Here is a 12,115-nt window from a genome sequence, read left to right as displayed (position 1 = left end):
TAGTTTTTGAAATATGTTGTATTGATGATAATTAGGAGTCCTGGTGTGGTGTTGAAGGATAATTCTTTGGACTGCAAGGTCAGTTTGAACTGCAAGGTAGGTGGTTCTAACTCACCAGCTGCTCCTATACAAGATCACTCTGGGTTGGAACCGACTCAGCGGTGCTTAACAACCACTACCATTGGTAACTAGGCTAATAGAGCGTGTCAAGGATTAAGGCCTTTGCAGACTGAAGCAAGGATATTGTTCAAGGGCAATATAGTAATATTTTTCTCTTTCCTGGAACATATTTAATTTTCATTAGCACAGTGCTAAGAAGGAAGTGGTGTTATCTTGTGGCGTCATTCTAAAAGATATGCGGATTTGTTAATCAGTACCCATGTTTTTCTTTTTTTTTTTGCTAACCAAATAGTTTGGCCCAATCATTATTTGAATTGGGTTTCCTTGATTCAACTGTTTCTTACCCTAAAGGACTTTAAAGACTTTAAATTTTTATCAGAAATTACCTATATTCTAAGATACTTTAAACAGTTCACTTATTTTTGTGGGCTCAGTTCTCCAGTAGGAACTGATATGGCACTACATAAAAGTGTAATTTTACTATTTACAATTACATAGAGAAATGTATGAGGAGAACAGTGGAAAGAGTCTCACAAGGCATTTCAAAAGAACAATTTTCTAATAAGTAGGACTACCAAAAATGGAATATTCTACATTGGTAAGGTCCCTGTCCCTATTCAAAGAGAGGCTACAAGAAAACATTTTGAGTAGCGTAGTGGTTACGAATAGGGCTGCGAACCTAAGGTCAGCGGTTCGAAACTACCAGCTGCTCCACGGGAGAAAGATGAGGCTTTCTACTCCCGTAAAGATTTACACCCTCGGAAACCCTTGTACAGGGTCGCTATGGGTCGGAACCGACTCGATGGCACTTAACAACAACAACAACATAGAAAGGATCTAAGGATGGGATGAGGAAACCCCTAAGGATCTATGGTACTATGATAGGAAAGAAACTCACATCCTTAAGAGAACTGTAGCCTGAAGCATCTGTCTGACTCTAGACAACTGTTGATAGGGAGTGTTTGGAAAATCATCTAAAGGTTTCTAGACCTAAACCAAATCAAGGGCTTAATATCAAAGACAGAATCTATATGTATTATTCAGAATAATGGAATGATAGGGTAAATAATGCTTGCTGTTGTTAAGTGCTGTAGAGTCAGTTCTGACCCATAGAGTCCCTGTAGAGGGTTTCCAAGAAGCAGATGGTGGGCTTGAACAGCTGACCCTGTGGTTCAAACTGCTTTTGCAAACCAGTGCATTAACCCTCAGAGCCACACCAGAAGTGTTATCTGCAGAGATTGTAAAGTATTTTAAATGAGTTATATGTTTTTATGAAGATAGATTCTGACTTATTTTTAAAGCCAAGAGGACTAGTGTATCACTATCCATGACAGCTGGTATACCACTCTAGGATGTCCTAGCAAACGCTCACAGATCCACTTGTCGGAGCTTCAGATTATATATTGTCAGCTACTTGTGGTATCCATGAGTAGGCTGTTTCTTCATATGACTAGAGAGTCACCATTAATAATCTAGACAGAGTTGGCTAATACATTGGCTAATACTAACATTTTATAAATTGACCATGATACCTTTATTACTAATTTTTTAAAAGTTTTTATTGTGAATTGAGTGATAGTTTACATGGGAGGACATCAGCTTCACACTCATCCTGTCATATTTCATATCATTGTAGTGACTGCAGTCAATTCCCTCCAAGATGATCACTCAACAGCATTTGCTTCCATTTCCTCTGGTTTTTTTTTTTTGTGTGTGTGTGTGTTTTTGATGTACACCGAAGCACTCAGGTGTATATAACCATTCAAACAACCAAAGGGCATACCCTACAAGCCTGCCCCCAGCTGCCAACACACAGCCTCTTCCTCCTTGAGTCTAGAGTCCCCAGCTGCTCCATCTTTCCACATTGTCTCTGCCTCCATCTCTGGCATCACTGCTTCTCTGGATAGGGTCCCACTCTCCACTCTTCTCCCTTGATGGTCCCAGGGTCCTGCGCTCTTGTACTAGACTACAATTTCAACCACTCCCTCCTTTTGTTACAAAAGTCTACTTTTACATTTGAAACAATCGCAATCATAGTAACTAAATTTAAAAAAAATCTCTTTTCATTAATTAATAAAAAGCCTAAACAAACATATTAAATAATATATTCAATATTTCACAAATGTCCTTAGGTGACGCAAATGGTTAAACAATGGAAGACAAGCCTGGCAATCTGCTTCTGAAAGATTGTTGTTGTGACGTGCCGTGGAGTTGGCTCCGACTCATAGCAACCCTGTAAAGGGTTTCCAAGGCTGTAAATCTTTATGGAAGCAGAGAGCCTCATTTTTCTCCCATGGAACAGCTGGTAGATTTGAACTACTGACCTTAAGGATAGCAGCCCGATTTGTAACCACTACACTATTTGAAAACCAGAAGATAGATTTCTACTTTGACCTAAGGGATTGCCATGAGTTGGAATCATCTTGACAGCAGCTAACAACAACAACGTTGGTTGATGGACAAATATATAAAACATGCTTTAGGAATAAATCTTTCTCATTGTTCTTTGAAAAAGAATGTGAGTATTAACTTCTGTTGTTGTATGTTTGAACTCCTGACCTTGGGTTAGCAGTCTGGTGCTTACCATACAGCGCCACACCAAGACCTAACCTCTAGTTGTACCCTTTTGGATAGATTTATTTTGTTTAATATCACAACAAGAAGGAGTTTATTTATTCTAAAAAAAAAAAAACCCAAAAAACAAAAGTAATAGATACTTACATAAAGGACTAGTTACTCTAATTATTTGTGTCTTGGAGTAACTCATTAAAAAGCCAAGTATAGTTAATTAGAAATGCAGTTAAATTAGCTCATTACAAAAAGATTTTTTTTTAATAATAAAACAAAACAAAATACCTTTTCTTGTGATATCCAGAAGATTTAGCTCTGCTAGGCCTGCCTCCCACGTAATCTGAATGAGCTATGCTGAGAAACTATACCCAACCTTAGACTGCGCATAACTTCCATTTCTGCTGAGGCTTTGTAGGCATTGAGTTCGAGACCTTTGCTTTCAGTAGCATGAAATATCCTTTCTTTTGAGTAAGTTGATGACATTTTGACATGATTATTTTATATCTTTTGAATATAAATGATTATGAAACAACTCACTAATTTCTTATGTAGTACTTTCATGGATTTTCTCTCGCTTTCTCTCTTTATAGGTGTCTTTAAAAAAATATTAGTAGTACTAACTAGGGTAAAAGAAGCTCTGGTAGCGTAGTGGTTTCGAGTCGGGCTGCTAACCTCATGGTCAGCAGTTCGAAACTACCAGCGGTTCCTCAGGAGAATGCTTTCTGCTCCCGTAAAGATTCCCAGCCTCGGAAATCCTATGCAGGGTCACTATGAGTCAGAATAAACATCAAGGCACGCCACCACCAACAACAACTAGGGTAAAAGGGTGTTGACACTAATTTAAATGATGTCAATGCAAAATTACGTATAATGAATGGTGTGCCACTACTGGTTAATGCACTGGGCTACAAGGTCAGTTTGAACTGCAAGTTTGGTGATTCCAGCTCACCAGCCACTCCTTGGAAACCCTAAACAGGGTTGTACGAGTCAAAACCAACTTGACAGCACTTAACAACAACAATAATATAGCATACTACCAATGAGATGAAAACTAGTTCAAGTATGCAATGACTACATTCTTATACTAATTGGCAGTACTTAAATTTAAGCTCCATGCTTCACACAATTTTTATGATGTCTTTTAACTTGAGAATGAGCAGAATTTCATGACTTTGGTTTGTGTTAGTCAAAGAAATTCCAGATGACAGAATATTAACATAGCCAAAATGAGAATAATGTACAGGTCATAGCTGATTTAATATGTTATCATTGTTAAGCCATTTTTGGATTAATGTGACTAAATAATTTTAATCAGCATCTAGCCACAATAACAAACTCATCTGTTTAAAATTACTTTGTTAACATGCGGTATCTAGACATTCTTTTTGCGAAATAAAATTTCTCTGTATAGTGGAAGGGTCTTATTCATCTAACGTATGCAAAACTGTTTGAGACTGTTAGCGAGTAATCATTAATATATAAAATCAATACAAAAACTTTGAAGTCTAGAGTTGATGAGTTTTTACCAATTATTTTGAGCTTTTTCATCGTTTAGCTTGATTTATTTTCTTCAAGGGTTGTTTGTGTTGGAGGAGATGGATCTGCCAGTGAAGTAGCCCATGCTTTGCTTCTTCGAGCCCAGATGAATGCTGGAGTGGAACCAGACAGACTTGGGACCCCTGTCAGAGCACAGCTTCCTCTTGGAGTAATACCAGCAGGCAAGGCAGTGACTATAGATTTGTTCAACTGAACTTCTCCTCCCATCATTCCATTTCTTACTTCCCAACCTAGATAGTGTAACATGGACTGATTCTGAGACATCCAGGCTTAACTTTCACCTTCACCACTAATAGAGATGAGATTTTGGACAAGTTATTTAATCTCTTTGAGTCTCATTTTTCCAATCTGAAAAATAGGGATAATATTTATTCACTTCATTATAATGTTGTTGTAGTATTAAATTAGATGGTGCTTATGAAGAATTTAGTACATAGTTAAATAACCAATATATGGGATTATTATTATTCTATATAAAGCATTCATTCTGATTGGAAGGTTGTAAGGGGAAGCCAAGTGCTGGGAGATGAGTTTGCTAAGAGCAAACATTTTTATATTTTTATTCATTGTTGTATCTCTAGCATCTAGAGTAGAGTAGAATGAGCCTTCAATAACGTTTATTAAAAGTGGGTGAATACCAAGAAGACCTCATAATTCCTGAATTAGACCTTCAAATAAGTAAACATGGTCTAAGAAAATGAGTGGTACTTTCTTGGCTGCAAAGATAATAAAAGTAAAGCCAAGAAAATCCAGCAGTGCTTGAAGAATAAAAAACTATCTATTCCGCATTTGAGAACAGTGTGAAAATAGCCCAAAATTTTGGAGGCAACTGGATGCCACAGTTAAGAATCTGAATGGTATTTGTTGATCAAATGCTGATAAGGGAACATTGGGAAGTTGTAAAGCAAGGAGTGACTTGACATGAGCTTTTTCTAGGAGGTTCCATTGGCTGAATGGGGCATCATGGTTAGGGGAAGCAGGCAGGAGAAAGTGGAGATGAGAACAGCAACACTGCAGTCAACAAATGAAGAACACATTTTCTGATGTTTATATGTGATACAACCCACTCACTCAAAATTATTGTTTGAATAAGCAGTAGTGTTGGAAATTGGTACTTTACCCATTTTTGAAGCATCACACACATTATTATCTCTAAAAGAAATCAAAAAAGCTATTTCCTATGAAAGTAGAAAATGAATATGGTTGAAGAAAATCAATGTTCTATCCATTTGATAACTACATTCATCTAGCGTGGATGTTAATATATTTAGTATTGTTATTAAACTGACAAAGAACAAATGTGTTTTTAGAGTATAAAGATATCCAAATGAGCACTTGTAGTATAAATCCTTTCATAAAAGCAAAAAATTGAAAGGAGAAGGCTAAGAGGGTATATCATATTAATTTTAAAACACATGGAAGAAAACCCACAGTAACCTCTAGTAAAGAAAACAAAATAACTTCTCAGAGGAAGAAAAAAGAGACAGAGAGAGAGAGAGAGAGATGAATTTTGGGCCAGCACTTTGACCTTTCTGTGTCATTTTAGAAGCTTTAACCGTGAAGGTGGAATCTTTCCAATGTTTCCCACCATGCAAATTAGATGTAAAGTCACTATTTCTTTCCCTTAGATTATTCATTAACTGTTATATTTCCATGGTAAAAAGATAGGACCTATGCATTTGATATGCAAAGACTGGTAATTATCCTTTTAAAGCATGTTTCTGATTTTGAAAGTGTTCTATATGCATAGATATTTGTAGAAATTTTGAGGCTTTTTGTTTAGGCTCTGTAACATAGCACTTCAGGATAAGTACTGGACTGTGAACTACAAGGTTGGCTGTTCAAATCCACCAGCTGCTTCTCAAAAACCCTATACAGGTTCCCTATGAGTGGAAACTGACCTAATAATACCTAACAACAATAAAACATAGTGCCCAAAACTCTAGTACTTTTATATAAGTTGCAGTTTACTGGTTCCATCCACTAACAGGAAGAACTCATATATGGGAAGTATTCACTGTGAGGGCTGTGTGCCTAGTCACGGCTTCTACAGAAATGGGAACAAGAGGTAGGCAGGAAGTTTCTGAGCTTTTAAACATAAGGAGACAGTCTGCTTTTGAAGCCATTTGCCTCCTGGAAAGAGACACCCAGAGGGAATGTTTAGTAAATTACTCCACTGAGCCAACAGACTAAGCCTCTGAATTATGGTCAGATTCAAATGAATCAGATGTGGGAAAGCTGTATTTGAACTGCTGGCCATTAGCAATGGTGTTTGTTGCTATGGGAACTGGTGCTAAGGAACTATACAGAGAGATTCTGATTAAGGGGAGATGGGGAGGGAGAATAGAGAAAAAAGCCTGAAAGGTCATAAAAATAAAAAAGCAATCCAGTTGTTGTAAAACAAGGCTCAATCCACATACTGATGGCTGTGAACCATATAGTCTTACAGAGTTCACATAAATAAATGCATGCTTTCCAATTAATTTGAGGAGAATAAAATATTGCCGAGGGACTGTTAATTTCTATGATATTTCAGGCAAAGAACCAAAGTGTAGGTGCAGTTTTCATGAGAATTTTAGATATGCTTGACTAGGAAGTCATTACATCACATTTATCTGTTTGGATGTGGGAGACATTAACAGCCTTATGAATATTCATGGGGTCTGGTTAATTAAGTTAATTGTTCTGCAGAAGTGCTCACGCGTCCAAGGACAGTTTTTTGTTTTGTTTTGTTTTCTTTTCTTTTTTGCCTCTGTGGTTTCTGCCTCATACTTTCAGCCTTCTTATTTTATATGAGCTGCTCCTTCCATCCTTGTTCTTGGTATGTGGCACATTTCAGCAGATCTGCAAAGGCTGGGAAAAGAAATTGGTTTTTGTTGTTGTTTTCTGACTCATAGCAACCCTGTATAGGGTTTCTCTGGAGCAGCTGGTGAGCTTGAACCACAGGCATTGCAATTCAAATGACTTTGCAGTCTGATGCATTAGCCTACAGCACCACATCAGGACTCCAAGGAGTTGGTAGTGTTAAGAAAATAACTTTTCATGCTAATAAAAATGTTTACTTGGAGGTAGAGCATTTATAGCTTTTGTGATAATGTTAAAATTACATAACTGTTATTTATATGAGCAGCATGTTCTTTTGGTATGCAGACTTCTTTTCAAATGGAACAAAATTTCATGAAACAAAATCTGATCCATCTTTCAGAGGATCCAAACAAAAATATAGGACCAACTGTAGTTTTACATGCAAATTCATAAAGTATTCCATATTTTTTTGGACTCCTGGTGTGACGCTGTAGGATCAACTCTGGGAACCACAAGGTCAGCTGTTCAAACCCACCAACTGCTCCCTGGAAGCCTCATACAGTGTTGCTATGAGTTGAAATCAGCTCAAAGGCACGTGGCAAAAACAACATAGTTTTACAGGACTCCTGATGTAGTGCTGTAGGAGTGGCTCAAACCCACCAGCTGCTCCTCAGAAACCCTATACATGGTTGTTACGAATCAAAATAAGACTCCACAGCACTTACCACAACAATAATAATTTTACAGGAATCCCTATGTGGAGCAGTTAATCATTTGACTACTAGCCCAAAAGTTGGCCTTTGAAAAACATCCATAGGCTCCTAGGAAGAAAAGTTTGTCAATCTGCTTCACAGACTTGAAAACTCAATGTAGTGCAGTTCTACTTTGACACATATGGTCACCGTGAGTTGGAATTCACTCAAAGGCCAATAGCCGCCGCAACATAGCTTTACAATTTTAAGTAGACACTCCTTGTGATCTTTCCTTTTTTGCTTCACTGTGTAAAAGACACTGCATTTAAGGACTAAGGTATAGCTTAATCAGAATAGAATATGAATAAACTATTTTTTCTGACTTACGCGCATGCCTCCTATCACTGCCAAATTCCACGTAACTAAGGAAAAGTTGCAAGGAATTCTGCAGTATTCTAAAAAGGATTGGGCTTGGTCGTACTCAGCATACTTCCAATTCACTGGAAATTAATGTTTTGTTTTTTTTTGAGTCATGATATGTGTCATTCTCTATTGTACATGATAACATTACATTATGCTTTTAAATAGCCTTTCTAGATGCACACTTCTATATCGACTACTAATTAGCCATGGTAAAGGAGGAAATATGTTTTATGGGCTACTGTAATCTATCGATAATGCTAAAGAACTCACTGTAATTATGTGGCCTCCTCTAAAACCTTTACCATAAATCTGTTTGAAAAGCAAAAAAAAGTTCATTTGTCTCCTCTCTTTTCTACACCCACTGCAAATTAATTAGCAGTTAGATAGCCAGAAGGGTCTTGGGGTGGCCTGTAGAGTAAGCACTAGACTGCTAGCTGAAAAATCGATGGTTCAAACTCACCAGCTGCTCCTCGGAAACCCTATACAGGGTCAACATGAGTCAAAACCATCTTGTTGGCAGTCAACAACCCAACAACATAGCCAAAGGGCAGGCTGTAGATGGCTAAAGTATAACTGAAAAGGCTGGGGCAATTGATAACTGGGTAAAATTCACTGCATAACAGGTTATTATAGTACATATTATCATATATAAGGCCTATAAGTTGCTGTTGTTAAATGTTAATGGAGTTGGTTCCTACATATAAGGCCCTTATGCACCACAGAACGAAACACTGCCTAGTCCTGTGCCAACCTCACAATTGTTACACTTGAGCCCATTGCTGCTGCACTGTACCAATGCATCACATTGGGGGTCTCCCTCTTTTGTGTTGGCCCTCCACTTTACCAAGCATGATGTCCTTCTTCAAGGACTGGTCCCTCCTGATCATATGTCTGAATATGAGAGACAAAGTCTCACCATCCTGGCTTCTAAGGAGCATTCTGGCTGTACCTCTTTCAACACAGATTTTTGCTTGTTCTCCTGGCAGTCCATGGCACTATTAATATTCTTCTCTAACCCCATAACTCAAATGCATTAATTCTTCTACAGTTTTCCTTTTTCATTGTCCAACTTTCACATGCATATGAAGCTGCTGAAAATACCATGGCTTGGGTCAGGCGCACCTTATTCCTAAAATTGACATCTTTGCTCTTAAACACTTTAAAGAGGTCTTATGAGGCACATTTGCCTGATGCAATACATCACTTGATTTCTTGACTGCTGTTTCCATGAGTGTTGATAATGGATCCCAGCAAAATGGAGTCTAACAACTTCAATCTTTTCTCCATTTATCTTGATGTTATTTATTGGTCTAGTTATGATATATATATGTTTTGTTTTTTGTTTTTTTCTTTTACACTGAGGTTCAACCCATGTAAAAGGCTGTGGTCTTTGATATTCATCAGTACGTATTTTAAATCCTCTTGGCTTTCAACAAGCAAGGTTATATCATCTGCATATCACAGGCTATTAAGGCTGTTAATGAATTTTCTTCCAATCCTGATGCCACATTCTTCTTCATATAATCAAGCTCCTGGAATTATTTGCTCAGCATACAGATTGAGTAAGGCATACAAGAATCAACATAAAAACTTGTTAAAACACAGACAACCAGTCTCTTTTTTAGATACTCCAATTGATTAAGGAGCTCTGGTAGCATAGTGGTTATGAGTTGGGCTGCTCACCTCAAGGTCAACAGTTCAAAACTACCAGTGGTTCCATGAGAGAAAGATGAGGCTTTCTGCTCCCTAAAGACTTACAGCCTCAGAAATCCTGTACAGGGTCACTATGGGTTGGGACCAACTCAACAGCACTTACCAGCAACAACAATTGTATCAATTGGAGGTGGGATTCCTAATTTTGTATTTTTAATGAGATTCTAGGTACCATTGATGCTGCTGATCCATGGACCAGACTTTGAATAGTGCTTTTCTAGAGGTGTAACTCTCAAAATATATTGTGTGTGTAAATCACCTGGGGATTCTTCAAAATGCAGAATCTCATTCAGTCAGTCTGGAGTGGGGCCTGGAATTCAGCATTTTAACAACCTCCCAATAATGTCCATGCTGCTGACTGTGGACCATGCTCTGAGTAAGAAGTTGTTGTTGTTGTGGTTATGTGCCATGGAGTCGGTTCCAACTCATAGCGACCCTGTACAGGGTTTCTGAGGCTGTAAATCTTTACGGGAGCAGAAAGCCTCATCTTTCTCCCTTGGAACAGCTGGTAGTTTTGAACAGGCCTGATTTGTAACTACTGAGTTAGAGCATAATTTACATAATTACCTTTTAGTGAATGAGTATTTGCCAACTGAGTAAGGTGGACTCTACTTTTTTTTGCATTGGTTTTACTAGGAATCTGACAATCATTAATGCTTAGATAGCTATCTAATGATGAGATGGTAATGATTTTAAGGTCAGTCTTGGTTTATAGTGGCTAATGTGCCTCAGCTTCTACAACTGAGTCACCCAAGCACATATCAGGTCAAAGTGATGCTATCTGAACTCATTATAAGTTATTCTGCCACGGTTTACATTGGAGAATGCTCAGGTACTGCAAATAGTTGAACGCCTTGGCTACTAAATAAAAGGCTGGAGAGTCTAGTCTACTCAGATGTGCCTTGGAAGAAGGTCCTGGCAATCTACTTCCAAAATAATTAGCCACTGAAAATGCACACACCTGGGTTTGCTATGAGTCAAAATTTGTTCATCAGCAGCTGATTTCAGTTTTTTTTTTTTTTTTTAAATGTACATAGGCTTTTTGGACTACACTGAAATGTGCCTGATTGACCCATCCAGGTGTCATAGATTGAATCATACCTCCCCTACCCCATCTAAAACAATATGTGCCAATTTAGCTGGGTCATTATTCTCAGTGGATTGGCAGTTATGTAATGTAATGTGGCAGCTATATAATGATTTCTCTTGATATGATTTGCTGTGATAACCTAATCAAGGGTAAAATAATTAAGAGTGGTATTGTTGTTGTTGTTAGGTGCTTAGAGTCAGTTCAAACCCATACTGACATACTGATGACAGTACAAAACAGTAATGAGGTTATTGAAAATACCATGGCTTCGGTCAGGCACATTTTAGTCCTTAAACTGACATCTTTGCTCTTAAACACATGGAAGAGATCCTGTGCAGCAGATTTGCCTGATACAAAACGTCATTTGATTTCTTGATTGTTGTTTCCTTTACATTAATGTGCAACCCCCACAAAAAGCTGTGGTCTTTGATCTTCATAAGTGTTTTAAATCCTCTTGGCTTTCAGCAAGCAAGGTTTCACCAATCCTGATGTCACATTCTTCATCATATATCCCAGTTTCTGGGATTATTTGCTCAACATATAAATTGAATAAGTATGGTGAAAGAATATACCTTCCCTAATTTAAAACCATTCAATGTCCCCTTGTTCTGTTTGAATGACTGCCTCTTCATCTATGTACAAGTTCTTCATGAGCACTTTCTGGATTACTCATTATCCACAATGTTGTCCATAGCTTTTCGTGATCCACACAGTAGAAAACATTTCCGTAGTCAATCAAGCACAGATGAACATCTTTCTGGTATTCTGTGCTTTCAGCCAAGATCCATCTGATGTCAGCAATGATATCCCTTGTTCCACATCCTCATCGGAATCTGGCTTGAACCTCTATAAATTCTCTGTCAATATACTATTGCAGGTGTTTTTGAAGTATCTTTAGCAAAATTTTACTTGCATGCAATATTAATGATATTATTCGATGATTTTCACATTCAATTCGGTCACCTCCCTTTGGAATGGGCACAACCAACAAAAGGGTATACCCTGCAAGCCTGCCCCTTGGTTGTCAGCACACAGCCCTTCTCCCTTTCTGGGTCTAGAGACCCCAGCTACTCAATCTCTCCACATCATCATCTCTGCCTTCATCTCTGGCACCACTATTTCTCTGGGTAGGGTCCTGCTCTCC

The 12,115-nt window shown here is 38.0% G+C and overlaps 1 protein-coding gene across 6 annotated transcripts in view; it reads left to right on the top strand.

The window, feature by feature from the left end:
- CERKL (ceramide kinase-like) overlaps positions 1-12,115 on the top strand; it is a 201,187-nt gene that overhangs the window by 141,136 nt on the left and 47,936 nt on the right. For 2 of the 6 annotated variants that reach the window (XM_006864010.1, XM_006864011.1), the window contains exon 5: positions 4,267-4,409. The exons of the other annotated variants lie outside the window; for them this stretch is intronic. In XM_006864010.1, the coding sequence (XP_006864072.1) occupies positions 4,267-4,409 (143 nt within the window). The remainder of the gene's footprint in view (positions 1-4,266; positions 4,410-12,115) is intronic. 6 annotated transcript variants of the gene reach the window in all.

This window comes from Chrysochloris asiatica, unplaced genomic scaffold (assembly GCF_000296735.1).
Source record: "Chrysochloris asiatica unplaced genomic scaffold, ChrAsi1.0 scaffold00059, whole genome shotgun sequence".
NCBI classification, from domain to species: Eukaryota; Metazoa; Chordata; class Mammalia; order Afrosoricida; family Chrysochloridae; genus Chrysochloris; species Chrysochloris asiatica.
This window is presented reverse-complemented; position numbering and strand designations above follow the sequence as displayed.